The 22277-nt window shown below is 40.3% G+C and overlaps 1 protein-coding gene across 7 annotated transcripts in view; it reads right to left on the reverse strand.

Moving 5' to 3' along the window:
• Window positions 1–288: 288 nt before the first annotated feature.
• PICALM (phosphatidylinositol binding clathrin assembly protein) overlaps window positions 289–22277 on the reverse strand; it is a 67127-nt gene continuing 45138 nt past the window's right edge. Inside the window, exons 13-24 of one of the 7 annotated variants that reach the window (XM_088534979.1) lie at window positions 20906–21055; window positions 19416–19499; window positions 19002–19079; window positions 15859–15966; window positions 14817–14948; window positions 14702–14732; window positions 14238–14337; window positions 12703–12726; window positions 10423–10482; window positions 8195–8299; window positions 2563–2665; window positions 289–1650 (exon numbers count right to left, since the gene is read on the reverse strand). In XM_088534979.1, the coding sequence (XP_088391105.1) occupies window positions 2573–2665; window positions 8195–8299; window positions 10423–10482; window positions 12703–12726; window positions 14238–14337; window positions 14702–14732; window positions 14817–14948; window positions 15859–15966; window positions 19002–19079; window positions 19416–19499; window positions 20906–21055 (965 nt within the window). In that variant the 3' untranslated portion in view covers window positions 289–1650; window positions 2563–2572. The remainder of the gene's footprint in view (window positions 1651–2562; window positions 2666–8194; window positions 8300–10422; window positions 10483–12702; window positions 12727–14237; window positions 14338–14701; window positions 14733–14816; window positions 14949–15858; window positions 15967–19001; window positions 19080–19415; window positions 19500–20905; window positions 21056–22277) is intronic. The other 6 variants (XM_088534971.1, XM_088534973.1, XM_088534975.1 and 3 more) reach the window with 6 other exon arrangements.

Below are 22277 nucleotides of genomic sequence, written 5' to 3' on the forward strand. Positions count from 1 at the left end.
TCCTGCTCCTTGCGCAGGGCCAGCTTAGTGCCAGGAATATTCTGAAGAACTAGAAGACAGTGAAATATATTAAGGTAGGAAGGAAGCTGTTAGAGACAACTGGCTGGATGAAGTGGAGGAGGCCCCTAGGGCCGCGGGGAAGACGTTAGACACGACGTGGCACTCGCAGCGCTGCGCTTCCTGCAATACAGTATGCACATAGGAAGTAGATTTGGTATTTTATTAAGTAAACAGAGCAATCAGTGCACATTTTAAGCAGCAAAAAAGAAAAAGCACCTTAGACGTTCATACCGTAACAAAAGTTCTGTGGAAGCTGCATTTTATTTGAAAATTCACCCATTTTTGCTAACATACATTTTAATATTTTAAACAAAAATAGAATCTGCAGAGACAATGCAGCAAGTATGCTTAATTCATGTACAGAATTGCTTTCATATCATTGACTATCCTTCTGAAGACCCCTCTCCACCCAGAAGTTATGATGTATTTACACAGAGCACCGATCAACAGTGCTACTTCAATTCATTAACGAGATTCCCACGAGACACGTGTAAGGAAGCTACTCCCTCCTTTTTTGTCTTCTGGCTTTTTAAAAGGTACATGATCATAAACATGGCACTAGCCAAATGAAAAGCTCCCCCCACCCCCCAAAACTTCCATTTTTACAGAAAAGAAGGAAAGTCTTGAAGTGAAAGCAATTCCTCACATTCATTTTGGAAAGGCCTTATAATGTCAAATGTAAAAATAATGACATGCCAAGCACAAAGCAATAAAGTTCCTTCCCAATGCACTGATGCTGAATTAAAAATGTAGTGCTTCTTCTAGTCAGTTAACTGTTCCCTTGCAAAATCCTAGGCACAGAATTGACTATAAGGATTAATGCATTTTACAGCTCTTCCCTAATTCCCATATATACTGAGAATTCATTAGATTCAGACCTTTAAAATATTTAGTGCTCTGTATGTCAGCTGAAAAGCATTCTGAATCAGATTCATTCTTTGTGGATAAAAATCAGACATACTGTATACATCCATACTCATTTTCATAAGGAGTTTTTTTTTGATACAATATTAATGTTAAACTGATAATCATAAATAAATACAAACAATAATACATACGGAATGTCTACTGCAAACTGAATACATTTTTTTTAAAAAAAAAAAAGTTAATTCCCATTACTGCTGTGCCTACATCTGTGAGGAGTGAAGAAAAGGTAACTGCAGAGTTAAGAGTTAGGATTTGACCCTCCCCTCCCCAAAGTCTTATTTTAAGTTACGGTAAAGGACATCTCCATTCCAGACAGCATTTCAAAAAACAAATCTTAATTTCCAGAATAAAGGCTTCTCTTTGTATGTTACTGATTATGGATATTATTAGAAGCTGAAAGTATTGATGTATTTAGTCGCCGGGACAAAAAACAGATCTTGGTCTTAATTCATGGCAATTCTTGGCTTCATACTGTGTGGTGATGCTTTCCTGTGGAGCGCCCCAGGTTCCTTCATTGGTCTTCATGATTTTACTGCATCCTTTATGGAAGAGGAGAGCTTGAGAGACTGAAGTTCAGCTTTTCCTGGAAGTCGGGTTTACTGGTGAGCACGTCTTTTTGGAATTGTTCCTTTCTCTTCCATCTAACAGTTACATAAACTGAATCTGTAAAGATTAGAAAACCTCTGTGTTAACATACCCAGGTATCAGCATAACCAGAGGGAGGAAGTCATATGTTATCTTCAAAACTTCCACTCTCCATATACACAAACTACCCGAAGTTCTTAAGTTTTGAGCAAGAATGCAAAATTATAAAAACAAGCCAAAGCCATGAGGATGTTTTTCCAACTATACCAGTTTTTTGGGACATCTGTTTGCATTAAGTTATTTTGTAAAGCATTAAAAAAGACATATGTATTCATACAATATTGCCACCAGCTGGAATATAACGCACAACTCAACATGTCTACAAAAAGCAGCCAAGGGTTTGATTCTATTCTCTGTGATCCAGAGGAAGCGCATGAAGAAACGCAGACCGCTCTGTGCCATGACGGGCTATGCATTACATTGCACGGTGCTCCTCGAGGGCTTCATGGTTTGCCTCGTCTTAGCGTTTAATCCTCCCCGTGATGAGCACAAACACGGAGCAGGTTTCCACGCTGCACCCGCAGCAGTTGACTCTCCCACTCGTGAACCCACAGGTCTGCTCGGGCAGGAAGGAAACGTTTTGCTTCAGCCGCCCGGTTCAGGGGAGCGAGGGGACCTGCTGGGGGCAGGAGCCTCCAGAGCCGCCTGCCCAACCGCCAGCGCCGGCCCTCGCGGCTCAGAAAGGCTCCCTGGAGCTTCATTGCCAAGGACCCGCAGCAAAACACCCGTTTGCTTGCTCAGGCCCTTGAACTGCTGCAGTACATCAGGTTTGCAAGTCACTTCCACAGTGCTTCCAACTCAACATGACTTGTTTTTATTACTATTAGTATGGCTAGAGCTGCTTCTAAAATGCAACGAAGCTCAGGTTAGAACTTCTGCCTGCGTTTCACATCACCAACACCAGCATGTCCCCAGAATAACGGACAATACCTAAGTTGTTCTACAAGAAATCCTGGAGAGAGAGCTCTGCAAAGGGATCCTTTCCTGAGGCTCTGTGAGGACTCTGACTGGAAGGGCTGGATGCTGCAGACAGCTAGTAGGAAAGACGACAGAGAAAGGGAAAGAAAAAGAAAAAAGGTCTCAGAATGACAGAATATGAAAGCTGAAAGTGTAATGAAAGGACAAGGGGAGGTTAAGAGGCAAACTGGGCAGAAATCAACTATTAAAACAAGGTGTTTGGTCACATGGAAAACAGAAAACCTCTTCAATGGTTGGTGTAATGTAGAGACAAGCTGGACACGGCCCTCCAAAGGAAACTGATGGGGCTCTGCCAAACGAGCCGATAACCTTGCACCTCCGCAGTTTTCTTCCCAAGATTATTTACAAACGCCGGCCCCGACAGTCCTGTCCTGTCCCCCGCTCTGCCCCCACGTCCGGGCACAGAGGGACAAGGCTGGGGCTCCGGTCGCAGCGCGGCAGCTGCCCGGGCGCCTGCGCGTCAACAAGGAGCCTCCTCTCAGCATCCTCTGTCCCCACAACCATCATGTGTACGGGAAGGGGCAGCTACGAGCTCTCGTCCTGCACAGCAGCAATGCAGCACGTATCCCGGGGGCAGAGAAAACACAGGAAAGCTCCGATCAATAATCTCTACATCTGAACAAAAATAATGTCCTATAGCCAGGTATTTAAGGCACATGACCAGCCACGCTGTTCCAGCACACACTTATGCCTGCTGCCTTTCCCCCATCCTGAGCGGGGACAGGGGATTTCAGCTGTTGCTGGTAGGGGCCAATAATCTGCAAGCTGTAGTAGCAGTAGCAGCTCTTCCTGTTTTCTCAGCTTGTTTTTAAACTCTGTTCCTCTTTGTCAGGGCTTCCTCGGTTAGAAATGGTGCTTTGTTAAACCAGCTTTGCCCTCTCCCCTTCCGTAACTTGCATGTCTGGGCAGTTGCAAATAAAACTGGCCAGTTCTTCCCTTTTTGGTGCCGCTACCTCAGGAGCTGACCAGGACATACCCGCACCTCCCACGCGCTGCACACGCTGCTGCACGGAGACACGTGGCCACCAGAAACCCTGCACGGCCGACCTGCCCGGGACAGGAACGTGCTGATGGGGACTGCTGGCAGGAGCGCCCAGAATACAAATGTGCAGGGGAAATATTTTCAGTGTGAGACACATTAACGTTTTCACCCCAGAAAATCACAGGGAGAAATGGAGAGCTCATTTATCTGCATTGAAATGTTCAGGTACCCCTTCCCGGAATCCCCTGCCTATGGGGCACTCGGATCCAGTCCTCATAAGTAGATAATGAAGAGTCATGAGACACAATGGGAAGTGCTTGAGAAGCTGTTTAGGGATGTGGGGAGATCTCCTTCCCAACCCAGCTCTTCCCTTTGGAAAGCCGGAGCCCACCCACATCCCACCGCTCTCCAGGATTTGTGACGGATGGCTGAGAAACGCTGCGAGAGAGACGCAACCGCGGCACAACCCGCCCTCGACTGCTCAGCTTCGTGGCGTTCCTCCTCCTCGCGGTCAGTTCTGACCGACTGGAAAAGTTACTAACCAAGAACCCCGTTAAACTGAGTTGGCAAATCTCCAATTGAGCTCCAGTCTAAAGTAATGCCCCAGTTTGAAAGCAGTGTGGAAGCCTGGTAGGTTTAAAGCTCTGTCATCTGTGTAGTGTTAGAGGGGAAGCAGAAATACAGGTGAAATTTTGGGAGGCCTCTTCAAGTTAAATAATGAAAAAACCCACAACAGTGTTGCTTCCTAGATATTCCAGCCACATTCAGATGCAGGATCCTACAGCCAAAGTGTATTTTAACAAAATTCCTCTGCTTATTAAAAAAACAACAACAAGAAGTACATGATTTCCTAGACTGTATCTAATATCTATCAGGACTGTATCCTGAATACTCAGCATGACTAAATTATCTTAGAGGATAATTTAAGACCACTTACAAAATTGAAAAACTACAACCTACCTTGGCAGTTTCCTCAGGAAAAAAAAAGGGTATTTAAGATACTGCACAGGCCACGGGTTTCTCTAGCACTAGCAGGATCAGAACTGTGGATGGGGCTCCCTTCCCATCCAGCACAAGTGTCATTTGAAACAGGACCGAGCTGGACCAGAGCAGAACAAGGGACACTTCTCACTGCTTCCAGCAAAGGCAAAAAGCTCCGCAGGATCAGTTAAAGTAACCCAAAATGACCAGCCTGTAATTTCACTCTTGACTCGGATCATTAGGTACTGGTTTCTCACCACAAGTCTGTCAGGCTCCTTCAGCACATGCTTTGCGATTGGGGGTGCCCCTTTGGGCACATCCCAGTCTGCTTTGTACCACGATCCCTCCTGAAGGCAGCAGCACGATCGTCCACAGCCTCAGAGGAACTTGCTCACTTCAGCATTTACAATGCTGCTAACAATTATGCTGTTACAATTCATATAAATATTAGTGATAAGCAGGATAGCTTTAAGATTTAAAATGTTCATGTTCACTACCCACCTGCTTCCACTCCCAAGGCTGTGTCCACTCTAAGCAAGTCCCACCTGTGTTAGTTACAGCCAGAAGCCACACACAGATTTGTCTGTTTTCTGTCACTCTGTATTAGCTGCCCTACCACGGCTCTGGTTGGAGCTGAACGTGCAAATGCTGCTATTGCTCATCACAACTCTCATCTTGAAAAGGGTAATTTGTATTTCAGCCACCTGTACATCTTCCCAGTTTGGCTTATCTAATCTCTCCTGCATTTTCTGCCTGTATTCTACTTGTCCTTCTGCCTATTTTTCAATTTTGTTTGGAGCACTGATTTCACCACAATCACCCCTAATTTCTGTCCTTTTCGCCCCACACCTCAACTGAAATAATTTAGTCTCAACTGAAATAATTTAGTCACACTGCACACCCTCTTCTTGTTGTTCGGCGTGGCACCATATATTTCATTATCAACAAAGCCAGCTGTTCTGCTGTGATAAAAACAATTCTTACCAACTTCAATATGCAAGATAAGTGATTTCAAAGAAGAAAAAATACAAACAAATTAAGCATGGAGATATTCAGTGTAATAATATGGCAATGCCTCTCAGTAGCAATAGATTAGCAACTCCTATCTCGCTGTGCAAGGAGAACAGCCTTTGCTTTAAGACAAGGTCCCTTATTGACATTGGACCTCTGAAAACTTAACACCTGCAAGAATGAAGACTGGTCGTCTCAGGGGAACCTTCCTGGTCACACAGTTAATGCTGAACCAAACCGTGTGCTTTCAATAAAACTCTGTTGTCGTAATAATCCAGCCTGTTCTGACAGTCAGCTGGGATTCAACCCAGACCAAGCCCTGCAACATCCAATGAAGCAGAAAGCCTCACCTAACTGTTCAGACTTGCCTGCCTGCTCACAGCTGATTAGCTTGGTGAGCCAAGTAGGCAGAAGGTTTGAAAGTGCCATTTCCAAACTCGTGCTTGTAAAAAAAAAATGCTTATTTTCAAGGATCTCATTTGCTCTCAAGTGTACTAAGCACTATTTTTTTTTTCTGTGAAAAAGTGGGGAAGCCCCATAAAAATAAAGATATCAAGTCAGTTACCTGAAGTGACAGTAAGTGTACAACACAACTCTGGGATTGAAGGGGAAGTAAATAGATAACTGAATTTCTAGCTCAAGAAACACAGGAAGTTCCACCTCCATGTGAGGAAGAACTTCTTTACTGTGAGGGTGACAGAGCCCTGGAACAGGCTGCCCAGAGAGGCTGTGGAGTCTCCTGCTCTGGAGATCTTCCAAACCAACCTGAATGCCACCCCATGGTCTGGGTGTCCCTGCTGGAGCTGGAGTCCTGGGTTGGACTAGATGATCTCTAGAGGTCCCTTCCAACCTCAACCATTCTGTGACTCTGAAATCTAACATATCCTTTTTATCTAAATATTTCTAGTCCAGCCATAAGGCTCCATTTTTGGGCAGAAGCTGGACATACTGCCCACTAGCAGCTCCTAACAACCATGGACATTAAAGATCAGATTAAGGCAGTGGAGAAAGAACTGGGCCAGTAGTCTGGAAGAGTCGAGAGTCTCAACCTTTCCTTTCTGCTCCACAGAAGGGAAAAAAAAATCACTCAGAATTTATAAGCTTTAACTTGAATATTTAAACAATGTTTAGTTCAGAAGGGAAGAACCTATATTTCTTATACTATCAAAGGGCAATATCATCTGTGAAGCAAACTGCAAGTTACATGTCTGAATTCAGTGCTATGTCCTGCATTCCACATACACATTCTTCCTTTAAACACATACAGGTATCTAACATACCAAGTGTACCTAAATAAATAGACACATTTCTTTAAGCAGCTACCTGCAACTAAAAACAGGCAGAGCTCTTCATAAGATCCCAACATAGTCCCCATAAAGTACAATAAATCATTAAGAACTTTGGTAAAACCCACTTAACTGACAAGTGAAAACGCACATGGTTAATACTGGAGTTCCAACAGAGCCTCTGGAGTTGACTCTCGCTGCACTGCACAACCATGACTACCTCAAACTCAGTGATCTGAACATTTTCTGAAAACAGTATGAAAGTGTGCAAGTTCTTCTTGAGCTCTTCACACTAAAAACCTATTTTTGTGTCATTAACAGTAGAAAAAAATGAGTTTCAAGCTTACAAGACACAAAAAGACACAAATTTAAAAATCAGTATTTGAAAAGGTCAGTTCTCAGATTTCAAAGCCAGACATCAGAGAACCCCTTCAGCACACACTTATTCCAGCACACAGGTTATGAACCTATAAACAATCTTTCAGGAGAAGTAGAAGAACAGGCAGTTTAAGGGACACACTATTTAACACAACACACTTGGTTAACGTGGAAAGGTCAGAGTGATTTGTACAGCTACTGGATCTTTTCACCAGGCTGTAATTTTTTTATTTTCTCCAAAGGAGGAAAAAAAAAAAAAAAAAAAAAAAAAAAAAGAGTCCTTTGGAGAATACAATGCTTAAAACTAGACCAATGTGGTATAAAATTGAGGAACATTCAGTAGTAGCTATGCAGGTGTGGGACTGAGGTTTCCCAGTTTGATATGATGTTTTCTCTACACCCATCTATAACATTTGCAGACTTACAAGGTCTGTGTGTCCTTTTTGTCCCCTGCAATATGCTGTAATATAAAAAAAGCAGCTTACGCAAAGATTTAATTTTATAGGAAGTGCCAGACTTTGTTACTTTATAAGGTATTATTTTTGCAAACATAAGAGGTTAGGGGACTAGTGCCAGACATAATTCAGAAAAAGCCGTAATAGCTCAATCTCACATAAAGTCATCCTTAGAGGAAAAGCAGCAGAGAACATGAACTTCGGGCAAGACCATCCTCAGCAAATAACACATGTATGGGGCTGGTATTACTAGTCATGTTCCAGAATCACACTTCCAGAGAGAAGGGATAAGGAAGATCACCTTTTTTTTGTGGTTTTATAAAACAACCTGGACATCAACCTGGAAACAGGCAGCAAAGAATCAATCCTTTCATAACCAGTGGGCTTGTGCAATGGATTTCTTCAACATACAGAAGTATTAATTTTCTTCTTTTAAACACCTCCTCATCAGGTCTGATCTGTTTCTAGTATTAATTATTAAATTTACCCACCTGTGCTCCTGGTACAGGGCCAAAAGGGTTGGGTGGTCTCATGACTGGCTGGCTGTATATTAAAGTTGGCTGTGTCATTACTGGTATGCCTCCCATCTGTGATGGCTAAAAGAACCCAGACAACATCAGATCACACATCATATTAATGCACCACAAATATTTAAGGAGAGAAATGAGGGTGGAGAGGAAATGGTAGATGGGTAAAAGTCTTGTTCATATTTGACATATGCAACCACAAAAGTTGTTGCTGAAGTATTCTGCAAATAAGATTACTAGAAAGAAAATTACAGCCTTTTCAAGGAATATTCATTTAAACTTCCACTATTTACTCCTACTCCAAGAACACCTGGAACACTAAGATGCCTCAAAGTCTGACAACACCTCCCTTTCCCAGCCTTTGAAAGCACAAGATGACAAATTTACAATTATCAGTGCAGAGCTGACAGACCTCAGGAACATTTGGAAACATATAGCATATGCTATATGTATAAGTAAACTATATGTAAAAATAATGTTAACTCAGTAGACAATACAGCTAAAGTGTTACTGAGACTGTGGCTGAGCCAAATTAAGTGTTTAACACATACTAATGGCCTTAGAAATAAGATTTAATTATACTTAAACTCTCATCTCTGCTTTTGGTGTTTTGCCCAGGCTTAGGTTGAAATCCAGCAGCAGCGCTGCAAAGCGGTCCCATTCCAAGCAGATTTTCCTTGACAAAACCTACTACTCTTTTCATCATGCCAAGCAGCTGTTCCAATAACCAACAGTGAACTCGTTCACCAAGCTGACTCCGATGAAAATAAATACCCTACAGAAAAAGCTGAAGTAACTGCTAGCCCTCACTGATAGAAGGGCTTGCTACTAGGCCTCTGTTTAGAGGCTGTCATAGCTAGAAGCCTGTGGCACAAATTATTGTTTTTTTGGGAAAAAAAAATAAGCTATGCACTTTTGGGGTCAAAATTTCAAAGAACCCTGGTGTTACGTGTGTTGAATTGGGTTTGTACAAGCCAGGACAGCTTTCAGGATGAGCTATAAACCCGCTGATGTTCACGGGCCGGGCTCATCCTACCGCGCACAGTGTGTCCTTCTGCACGAGCAAGAGCAACTCGAGGGAGAGCAAGAGGGCTACAGCTCAACTCCCGCTTCCATTTGATAACGGCATTTAAATCTCATGGTGAGAGCTGCTTTAGGAAACACATGGGATTATTTTCTGTGCTCAGAAGATGTCAGCTTGCCCAGCTCTTACTGCAGAACTCGTGAAGAAAGCAACACGACCGCTGGGCATTTTGATTCAGGTGCAGAAATGCTCTTCGTATCTGCAGTGCAAAGCTGTGCAGGATCAGTTTGAATCAGCACTGCTGGCAGTTTAGAACAACCGCAACAGCTTTGCACAGAACGTGCTGCAGGATGGGTGGCAGCATGAACCCAGACACACTCCCAGCAGACCCGCAAGAGCTTCTGTTGTTCCCTGAGGAAATACAGGGAAGCTCCAAATCATGGATCTAATTCGATTATGTGAAGCGTTTTAGGTGATTTTTATTATATAGATGTGCAAATTATTTAACAGAATATTTGCTCTAAGAAATTTTTCTTCTGCTTTATTCACCTAGAAGCACTCTGCTACATAAATGCCACTATATTAACACAGCAGAGTTAAGGGACATCATTTTAATAATGTTAAAAAAAAAAAAAGACCGAAAAGATGAAGACTTTGAAAAGTTACATGCAGCAACAGAGAGCAAAGTTGGGTTCAAGCAAAAGGATTTCTGGTACTGGTGTTTTATGAAGAGATGCAGTTCCCAGCTGGCACTGCCGCGACACACAACAGTGTCACAACCTTCCTTTCATGGCATGTATCCTTGCAGGTAAATTTTGTTGGGATAAGGAGCAAGTATTTAAGGGGGATTTCACTTCAGCACTGAAATATTCCTGTTGTGAGTCTAGCTGTATTTACATGGTACACTTATTTCTACACTCAAAAAGCCTACCAAGAATAGAGAGTAAGAAGAAAGTTAATCAACGATTAGGTGAGTAAAGAACAGGTAGACTTGAATTTCAGACAAAACCAGACTGTATTAAAAAGTAGGATTTAATAATTTAGTGAAGAAAAACCAATAGGGCTGAAATTCAGATTTGAGAAAAACAATTCAGAGAAGTGACAGCCAGCTCACGTAATGCTCCCTCTACCATGAGCAACCAGATGACCCACAGCAAGTCCCACTTACCATCCCGTAGCCCATCATTCCCGTTGGCGTTGTGGCGGGATAGGCCATTACAGGGGGTGCCTAAGGCAAAAGGAAACCGGGGTGAGCGGAAAGGAGGGAGCAGCCGCACGCCGCAAACTCACTGCTCAAGAGTCAGCTGCAGCAAGGCATCAATTATGATCATAGCAAAGAAGGAGGATTATGCTTAAAAGAATTTGCAGTCTTGGGTTAAAGTGCATCCAAATTATCTCCAATCTAATGCAATACCTAAATTAAAGCTCCTGGAAGATCTCCATAAATGTATAACTACATATTTACTGTTAATGCACTAGGATTCTGTCTGACTAATGTAAATTGGCAACTACAATTCTCAGTATTCTGTTTAGGGAACGTACTATGATACCTCTATAAAAGACTTTAGAAAAGACTCAAGAAGATAAATGTGTCTTGGAGCATAGGACATATGCATTTAACTTTCCAAATTAGAAATAAGGGTGTAGGAGGAATCCCAAGGGTTGACATTTCAAAGCCCAATGACTGCTGCTTGTGCAGGTATTAAAGGAGCTCTCTTCTCTTTAGCCAGCAGGCAGCTGCTACGGGGATTTTCCTGCCCTGCCTCAGCATTACTGCACCTCTAACACCCAAGGGCTGCAATGGGAACACGGCTGCCTTGGCTTGGCTTTTGTCCAGCCTCAATCTAGAGGATAGGATAAATAGTTCTAAAGCTACGGCAGTATTGCTCACTAATGCTGCAGGGGACAGGGCTCCAGAAACAGTTTCTATCGAGGCTGAACACGGGAAGCTGCTACTTCCCATTCCTCCTCACCCACCCAGAATATTTGCTCTAAGAATATTCGCTTTAGGGCACTCAATTCAAAAAGGTTAAAAAAAACTCTTAATGTTTGGCAGATGTTTGTATTAAGCTCAAAATTAACTTTTATAAAGTTGCAAAAAAAAAATTGATCAGAGAAAAATCTGGCTGAAATTGCATTTTGTAAACAATTTAGCAGGGTGTATGCATAACCAGCTGATAACTGATACAGAAAAGCTGTAGAGAATATATTAAAAGATAATTCTTCACCTCATAGCCACATTCTTTGTTTTGTAGTTTTACCACCCTCTTTCCCAGCTAGTATTCCCTTTTACAAAGACAAAAGAGTTACGCTGGCCTGTAATTTAGTGCTGATGAATATTCAGGTTACTTGCTGCTCTCTATCCACTCCACCTCTCGTTAGTCTCTCTCTGCAAGTACCCGCCTAACTTGCATGTTCTTTGCTGTAGAGGTTACAGTTCACCACAGGACAAACAAAGATATTCTATTCTGGGGAATACGCAGCTTTTTGATACAGGGAAAGAAACAAACAGGGGAGCAACAGATTATCTGTAATATTAGAGCAATGAAGCAGATAAACACCAGGGACAGGACATGAGCAGAGCTGCTGCTGAATCCAGTTCTCGGCTACCAGCTGCCTTGTCACACACAGCAGCCAGTTGCCAGCATTAAGTGCTATAAAAATAAATAATCCCTGATTAAAAATCATCTACATTGTTTACCATCCAAGTATTTTTATTTATTTTTTAAGTTTCTCTGTGTGTTCATGGCTATGCACATACACAACATGCTGAGTACAAATATTTTTGAATGCTCAAATATGGACCTACCGGCCTTTATTTACAGAGTTACCCTGTAATGAAAACAGAATACAGGGAAAGACCAATATCACTGTTGCCATAACAAAAAAAAAAAAAAAAAAAAAAAAAACCACCCTGATATGAAAGGCTACATTTCTCCAACAGCAAGTCCAGGTTATTTATTGCTTACTGTTGGTAAACAGTCAATATGGATTTACTTACTTTAGGTATTAATGACATATTGGTCTCTCCCCAATAAAATAAATACAAATTCAAAATCTACCATCAATGTGGATCAAGTGCCAAGTATAACAGAAGCCTGTGAGATTTCATGCAGTTATTCAAACACGAACACCTTGTCTTCATTCAATATTCACCAAGTGCAGTAAAGGCAGCACAGACACACACACCCCAGCTATCTGCCAGCAAATGGTAGTTTCAAGCAAGGAAAAATAATTTTGGTATTTCCCATGCCATCATTCGAATCAAGAGCCTGCAGAACACCTATGAAGTTCGTATATGCTAGGAAAAGCTCCAATTTTCGGCACACCAAAGATTTTTAAAATGAGAAATGTGTAAATAGCAAGAAGGTTATGAGATTCTGCTGCAGCAGTGGTTAATAACAGCATGCCAGTTGATTGCAAAAAGGCTGCGCGTTGTTTCACTTACGTATTGTGGAAAATGCATGCCATTCTGTATTTCCCAGGGAAAACAATTACATAATGCAATAACACTGGATTAGAAGCAAATACTTACACAACAGAGTATACACAGATAGCATTTTAGTTCACAAATACGCTAAATGTCTACCCCAACACATTCTTGTAATTCAAGTCATTTACTGAAGCAACACACGTTTCGTGATACTGTCATTGCTAGCAGGCCTGGAATTCTGTTTTGCATAGTCCATTTATTTGGTATATGCCTTTTTTTCCAAAGACAAGAAAGCTTTGTTTTCAAAAGCATATTTATTTAGCAAGCAGCAGCAAGTCCACAATAAATAGACCAGCAGAGCAAAACAAAAGGTTTTTTTTCCCCCTCCTAAATAACTTATTTCAAGACTTTTGAATAAAAAGCTTTTGCAGAAAGAAATGTTTCAACAGTATCTCTAAACAATAAAAGCTGTTAAGGGTAATGACTTATCACAAGAAGATGCATATACAAGACAAGTTATTGAACAGATGAAGCACACAAGTAAATTTGAACTACCAGACATTTGAGTAGGTTATGGTTTCTACAGCATCTACCCATATTTCAGTGATGCCTCCCAAACACTTCCCTCTCCATAAGGGACCTGAGCTAATAAGGGCCAACCTTCAGCAAAACTGCAGCAGATCTGGAGAGATGACTTTTCTCTTTCCAAATCTGCAGTGTTATATTAAATTAAATTATATTAAATTGTCAATTCTGCATCCCCCAGTCATTCAGAGTCAGATGCAATGGATCCCAGGAAACCTTTTGTTACATATCCTGTCAGCATACAATGCTCCAGGTGAGAAGTGCTGAATAGGATTCACATGTAGAAAACGTTCCATTAGCATTGTGAAAACTACTCCTGTAAACCCTTATGCTTCCTTTTAACAGATGCTTTAAGAACAGATCATTTCATTAAAAAAAGAAAGCCACAAACAACAACAAACTACACACACGCAATAATACCCCTCACCAATATAACACGTTACTGTAAGTACTATAAAATAAGAAAAGTTCAGCTGGTGACCACATTGACATGCATTAAAAAAGCCCACGTATCAATTAATAAAGCTATCCTACATCACTGCAGCCTCCCACCCCAGAGCCAGCTAACTTTTGTTAAGCAATGCAGGTTTGACATACCCTGATGTTCCTTACAAAAATGCTTTCCACACTTGCACTCGTCTAGGCTGCACCGTGGCCCCACACCCCAGCAGAATTCCAGTTCTGTGTCAGTTTAGTGGAATACAAAGGGAGCTATCTTCCTTTGAGAGCAGATTTTCAAGTCCTATTCCAGTTTCCACTGAACTTAACATGATGCATTGTAAACTATTTACTCTGCACATCAGAGAAGAACAAATTCAAGTAGTACTTATCTCAGATTGGCTATTTAAGCAATTTTCCACTGCCCTTCCACTGCAACTATACATTATCTGCAGATTTCTCTGACAGAGCAGCGTCTATATTTAAATGACTGACAATTTGCTACTTTAAAATAAGTATTTGCTTACCAATGTTGGTGCATTCCATGCAGTGGTAGGTGCAATTTTGGGCTGCCAGTTGGAACCACCTGTTAGTTTCTTTTCACCTGGCTGAGTCCAATTTACATCACTTAAATAAAATTAAGAATCATTAGAAAATGTTGGATTTGCTTTAAAATCTCCCTTAGATAAACACTAAGCATTTCTTCTTGAAAGCATTTTGATGAACTGATTTCCTAAATATAGACAAAGCCTGAAGGAAATGGGAGACAGAAGTCAGGACATCTTGTCACTGTCACTACCACTCAGCCTAGGGTCACTTTTAAACAATGTTGGCAATTTCACTATCTTACCTAAGAAAGAAAAGCACTACTCCAGTCAGGTGCTTTGAATGCTAACATTAAGTTATTACTTATGGGTCAGAACTCATTCTTTCCTAAAATTTTTACTAGTGAGAAGGTCAAAATTTGTAAGTTTTGATTAAGAATACTCACTTTTTAGTAGTTCCATTTCCAATGCCCAAATCTGTGACAAAGTAGGAAAAGATATTATTGAAATTCTCTTCATTTAAAGTAATTAAGCATCCATCTGCTAGTATTTAATACTTACTGCCTACAAGATTGGCTAAAGATGAATCCAGATCATCTGACACTAATTTGTTAGGTGGTACTTTGGCAACTGGAAGACTCTGGTTTTGGGAGGCCACTGTTGGTTTTAGGAGACCACCTAATTCATCAAAACCTGAGGATAAGAGAAAAAAAAGAAAAAAAAAAGGTGACTTAAATAAGCAGCCCATGAATGATGCCACATTCAGTTGAAGAGAAAGCAAGATCAGCACAAAGGTTAAAATATGAAACTTAACCCAGTAATGCTACAACTCACAGAGGGTTAATTAGGCCTCTTCATATTTGAGCTATTTACTACAGAAAGGAATCGCTATTTTGAGATTTCATTCTAACTGGTCTAACACACAGCCAAGTGATTTATGTGCCATAGATTCACTACAGCTACGAAGCAATTGAAATACAAAACAAACAAAGGTCTTATCAAATGCATATGTTTTTGCTTTTTGCGTATTTCTGGATTGGTCAGAGTCCACTGTCAAAAATGCAGTGTCAAAAGACCAGAGAACATCTATTTTCCAGATGCTAAGAAGAACAAAAAGGCTACTCAATGTGCAATTTTAATTAACTGTGTGTGTTTGACAATTTATCTTATATGATCTCTTCCTGAAAATCTCCCCATTCGAAGAATAAAGCATAGCAGATGTTGCACAGCTGTAGAAAATTAAAAAGCAGCTTTAGCTCTACCTCTTATGAGCACACTTTGTAAATACAGACAACTTCAGTTGACAGCACATAAAAACAATGGTGGCTGTTCACTGTGCATAGTTTTACACACATGAAATATTCAACTGAATGATACCAATGTACGCATTTCAGCACAGTTCACATAGAAACAGGCACCAAGGAAATGTTTTTTGATTATCTAGTTAAAATTATGGATGAAGGCAGCCACTATTGACCTTTTCAGTCAGCTTTCCTTTCTTCAGCTCTAACATTGTCACAGTAATATGAGTAAATACAGACTGAAGAGCTCCATGCCTCAAGAGTAAGAAAGAGGACACATGTCATCGATTTACGTATCTTACCACCAGAATCTAGAACAACATTAGAAGACTTGTTTCCAAACACAGACTCAAAGTCAACATTAAGGCCAGCTGACGGCTGTGGTTGAGCAACAGGAGAAGGAGTGAACCCTAGGGAGACAAAAAAAAAAAAAAAAAAAAAGTCATTAAAGGTTTTTATATAGCATTTCCTGTAAATCCACCTTCTTTATGCATGACAAACCAAAAAAAGTGTCATTATTCAAGTACCAGAGAAAGATCAGAAATACCTCAAAGGCCCAAATTACTCCCTGACATGGAGAGTTATGTAGGGAAAAGGCTGGAAGCAGTTTATTCAAAGTTACTTCTCCAAAGATCCTTTCCATCCAGCTAAGTCTTTAGGCTACCTATTCATGTAATCCTTTTTTTTCCTCTCCAGTTATTCACAATAAATATTTTAAAAATAATAATAGTCACTGCACTTCTGCAGTGCACCTCCACACTTTTCCTGCAGGAGAAGGGGCACGCTGAGTTTACAATCTTTTTCAAAATTACCTGTCTGAAGATTATTCCTTCCATCTTTTGTACTACTTAAGTAGCTCTCTCTTAGCTACACCTGGAGCAAGACCTACACTATGGCAAGATGCTACACTAACATGTAGCAACTATTCCACTATATGCAGATAATATCAGGATAAATATATTAAAATTAATCACAAATAATTTATTTTAGAATTAGGCCTTTTTAGGTGCACATTTTGCATGCTTAGCAATGAGGTTTAGCAATTGGCAAGAGAGTGGAAGCTCTAACTTCTATTCTTGTAAAAGCTTACTCATTTAGTCTTTTTGTACATCTGTAAAACAGACATAATCTGTTGGTCAACTGTTCCCAAATACACATCCCTCTTCCCCCACTACCTTGAAAACATTGTACTGCAAAGCACTAAGTGCTTAACACTATCACACCAAAAGTTGACGGTGTAGCAGCGCAAAAATATTGGTTTGTTTCTTTTTTAATTCTTTATATATATATATATAAGTATATAAATATATATATATATATATATATATATGCACACAAGTCTATGCATACACACTTAGAAGATGCAGAACATCTTGATATTCAGGCAATTACAGTTGTGGTTCTTCCTTCATAGGAGAAGCATCAAACAATGCAATGTAATTTGTAAAGCAGCTTTTCTGATTTATAACAAACTTTGATGGTATGGAGAAAAAAAAAAAAGGATGACAACAATGGCTTCAACAATAAAATATTTCAGTGGACAGAAACAACTGACAGAATATGCTTGGTGTTTATTTTGGCTTGCCTTGACAGGTTATTTCACCCTTACTATCTTGTTTCAATAAACCGTCTATCACCTGAAAATTAATAACTATAGGATGTTTTCTTGAACATAAACTTCACAGAAGAACCCAGTTTGGATCCTCTGTTGCTTCCAATCCTATTTGTCTCCAAGGAACATACAGCTCAACTTGAAGAGAAACAGCCTGAAGCACTTAAACAATTTATCTTTTGTTAAAGACAAATCAGAGTTTTAAACACTGTATAGCAAGAAAAGGGAAGCACTAATACGGGAAAAGATAGAGGATAAACAAAACATCTTTATAGTAAGCATACTATCAAGTTGTAACAAACCATTTCAGAAATTCTGAACTGCAGATGAGAATTGCTTTGACAGGAATATATTCTTAAAAATCGCATCTGCATAAACAGAAATCTTGACTTGTAATAGCTCATACCATTCTTTAGAAAATTGATGCCTTAACTGCTACAAAACAATCTTCTGTTCTCATATTTTAACATGTTTCAAGCTGTCTGAAGCTAACTAGATAAGCCAGAAGACAAAGTGGGACTCATACATGTGACTCATTTGAGTCAGTCTGGGTGAAGAGAACAAATTCTGTTCCTAACGATCGCACAGAATGGTTGAGCTCGGAAGGGACCTCTAGAGATCATCTAGTCCAACCCCCCTGCTCCAGCAGGGACACCTAGAGCACAGGGTGGCATCCAGGTGGGTTTGGAAGATCTCCAGAGAAGGAGACTCCACAGCCTCTCTGGGCAGCCTGTTCCAGGGCTCAGTCACCCTCACAGGAAAGAAGTTCTTCCTCACATGGAGGTGGAACTTCCTGTGTTTCAACTTGTACCCATTAGCCCTTGTCCTGTCACTGGCCACCACAGAGAAGAGTTTGGCCCCATCCTCCCTACATTCACCCCTCAGATACTTGTACATGTTGATCAGATCCAATCTGTCTTCTCCAGGCCAAACAGGCCCAGCTTGCTTAGTCTTTCTACCATCAATCCAGAGCATGTTGCCTACCATGCATATTGCAAAAGATACAAAATAAAAGCACTATTTTTATCCCTAAAGTTACTTTTAAATGGAGTTCTGTTGAGAGAATAAAGCAACTGGAATAGCCAGCTAGCAACCATTCTATTTTTTGAACATGTAAAGTGCAGAATCATAGTATCTAAATCATTTCATTAAGTTGGTCTAGTTTCTAGTTAAAGACACTACAGAAAAATGTGAATTTATAGAGCCTGTAAACATCAGCTCCCCCATGCACCACATAGGATATTCCTAAACTTTGCATGGCAGCAAAGCTAGCAAGTTAGAGGCCAGCCTGAACAGGGAACACTACCTGTCACAGGCCTCCTAAGCCATGTGAGCATGGTAGCCCTGAAGCAGCATCATATGGGTTACTGCACAGGCATTACACAGCTGCACACATGACTAGCCTGCAAATTAATGCAACTGCTCCCTTTGAACAGTGCCCCAAACACAAAACTCTGCAAGAGCACTGGAAAGAGCTGCAATGCATCAAGGAAAAGGCCAGGTGCAGTGAGAGCATCCAAACCCCTTTGTCTTAAAGTAATCAGGTAGAATAAGGTGAGAAGACTGGAACATGGAAGCCCTTCATTTGGTATGTAATGATATAAACTAGATGAATCCCCCAAATGAAAATACTTGTATTGCAGCTAGGCTAAATAAGCATTAGTTTAGCGTAGAATGAAATACAAGGTAAACCATAAGCAGCATTATGGGAATCAAAGTTGGAGCCAGCATGACAAACGTACTTCTGTAGCTATCGCGAGCACAACTACCAGCTCTAGGTACACGACACATTCAGACATCCGTGCTTGTGGCCAGGCTGCACCCGTTACCTACCTCCAAATAGACCAGCTACAGAAGGCTCATTGCGGAAATGAGAAGCGTTAGGGTAAGCTTGAGGACCACAAAAAGAATCTGACAGGGCATATTGCACAAGAGAAAGCCAGAAAGGAGAAGAGGCAGAGTTACAGAAAGAGAACCAAGATACACTTTTAATTTGCTATAAAAAATAACAACTTCAGCTCAAAGTCAGGCTGCAAAACTACACATAGTCAAATAACATGGAGGCAACAGTTATATACATCAGACATACACTAAGAAATGAGTTTACATTAACTAACACAAAAGGGAAAAGTACAGCTTCAAAATTACAGCTATAATGGGATATGTATATTTTTCCCCAAAGTAAATGCCATGTTTTACACCCTTTGGAGACACGAGTGTAAAAGCTTCAAGGCATTTTTCTTATACCTGAAGTATAACGATAGAGCCCAACAGTGGATTCATATTTGGTTGCCACAAAGGGATTTAGTTCAGTAAATGGATTGTAATGATCTAAAGAACCAGAAAGAATTATTTTAAGTCCACATTTGCATTAGCACAGCTCTTCGGGCTAGAAGCTAAGACTGCATTTACATTTCACAGATCAATTTGTCAGCAAAAAAAGTTCATAATCGGTTATATATCTTGAGAACGAGACTTTGGAAGGAAGGCCATGTGTTCAGGCCATCCACCTCCACACTCACTTCGAGGTTGTCTTCTGAAGGCCATACAGAGCTGTGAGCTTCACAAAAACCCACCAGGCCTTGTCTGCAGCCCTTCACAGCTACAGTGTTTTGTGCGATCGCACAAACCCACCCTCCATAAACAAATAATAATAATAATAATAATAATAATAATAATAAAGAAAAAAAAGAAAGAAATCCTCCCCCCACAAAAAAAAATGCATCTGAGACGATCATTCCAACTTTGCATGCCACCATAGTAATTCTACTGCAAGCATGGGAAAGACTGATTGCACAAGCACATTAATATTGTGCATTACCAGCTTAGAGTGTTTTAAAATTATTGCCTCAACCAGCTAATCTTCGCTGGGAATTCAGAAAAGCAGCTCATGAGCCCTGTGCTCTGAACACTCCTCTCTGTCTCCACTAATCAAAGATGAGCAAGAAAACTAGTTATGGTGATAAGATTTGGGTGTAACGAAGCTCTAGTTTTGTCCTCGGAGGCTCTGGATTCTTCTAATAGGGTTCAAACTGCAAAACAAAAACCGTTTTGGTGCAGCAAGACAAGCCTGGCTCCCAATCTAACTTCACTTAGAAAAGTGAGCTGACGTGTAATTAATGTGATTCTTATCCTCAGACTCTTCATACTAAAAAGCAATTCAATTACTGTGTGCTCTCACCAACAGACGTTTTAGAAAGATTTATAATGACAGCCATGCTGAAACACATCAAAAGTTTTTTAATGACCTAATGATTTGCCACTTTAGAAATGTTGCCTATTAGGTAAAGAGTTTGAGAAGACCATGTACCAGAAAACATGTGGGTTTTCACCAGTTTCGTTGCTATTACGGGGGAAAAGACATCCTCTATCAAAAGAGGTCGGATTAATCTCCTAGTTTTAAAGAGAATTTTTAACACCCAAGGAACATTGAGGGCAGCATTTTCTTTCCTTTATTTTTCCACCTAAATACAAGGGACTTTAATTAAAAATGTAAGCAAAAAATACATGGACATAACTGTCTGTACCATAATTTTAAGTTTCTTTACATGTTCCAAGAACACGCATAGCAAGAATACCAGCTAGGTACTCAGCAGATTTTAACACAATTCTTAATCAAGTTCTAAAATAGAATAAAACCATCCCCAAATAACTAGGTTTTAGTTTCTAAAAAGACCCACAAATATGCTCTAGAAACTAAAATTAAGAAAATAAGTTAGTTTAAAATGGTACTTTACCAACAAACATTTCATGTGTGGGTGTCCTACTGGTGAAAGTAGATACATCAGAAGACACAGACAGATGAGCAGCATCGTTAGTTTTTGTAAGGAAAGGATTTAGGTTTGGAATGGCATCATCAACACTATCAACAGTAGCAGAGAAAGGATCTGTTCAATTCCAGAGAGCAAGAGAAAGAAGAAAAGGGAGATAGATTTAGTTACATGTTACTTCTCACGTCTAGAGGAGGAACAAGAGCTTAGAAGAGCAAAGAGTGCAGGAAGTATAACCTTCTCTTGACATCTCTAAATTTGGTGTGACCTAGCTGCTTAATTTAAAATTGTCCAGAATTTGCCATTCTCTGCTCGAGAAAAACACTACCAATATTAACTAAACACTTAATTTATTCTGTCTTGGTTGCATAAGTTATGTGTTTCCCATGGTATAAGAAAATGGATAATCAGTTTTTTGCTTCACTCATTTGTATCCTGACACTCAACAAGTTGTCTGGAATAGCGAGCCTTCTCCTAGCACAACCAGACCCCAAATGCTAAGTGCAGCTCCTAGGAACCACCATCCTACAGATACGTTAAAAATAAATATACTGTAGGTATATTTTAAAAGATGATTTTAATAAATAGAAGTAAATAACAATATAATAAAATATATAAGTATATTTTCATATAATATGTATTGTTAAAATATTAATGTAAGTATCTATATATAGAGATAAAATTGAGCTGTTACCCTGTTCCTTCTGTCCCTGTTCCTTCTACTAATCTCATAATTCTGTTTACACATTTTAACTGAATTTCATTAAACATCATGGATTTTTCTAGAGCTAAGAATACCCTGAGATGTGATGACAAAACCACACTCCTCACTACTTATTCCACGAGCAGCAACAAAATTGTTAGGACACCATCAGCTGCAAGTAAAATCTCTCCTCCTCAAGGGACACCAGGCAGTGAGCAACCCCATGGTCCTCACCAAAGGCAATACAGGGGGAGGAGGAAAACAAAGTTTGTGTGTATAACTTCCAGAGGTATATAGGAGAATTCCAAGTTTTCTTGGGAAAAGGATACCATTGCCAAGCTACAATACTGTTATTCTGCAAAATCCAGTAAATAAGATGGGGGAGGCAGCTAGAATCGAATCACTGAGAAAAAGCAGTGTGCTTTAAGTGCCTGTCTTCACTGCACATGAATCTTAAGTGAAAACTTCTTAATTGGATTAGCAGGGGTTACACATAGTCCCCTACATGGCTTTGCATTATCCCAGGGCTAGAACTGCAATATGCTATCCTGGGCAATGGTACTACACAGGACTGCCTCAGTAACAGCTGTATGAGAGCTTCCTTAAATACTGTGGTTTCTAGCAGTTTTAAAAATA

The sequence above is a fragment of the Tinamus guttatus genome, unplaced genomic scaffold (assembly GCF_059628265.1).
Source record: "Tinamus guttatus ecotype Peru unplaced genomic scaffold, ASM5962826v1 Tinamus_guttatus_pri_ptg000602l, whole genome shotgun sequence".
Taxonomy (NCBI): Eukaryota; Metazoa; Chordata; class Aves; order Tinamiformes; family Tinamidae; genus Tinamus; species Tinamus guttatus.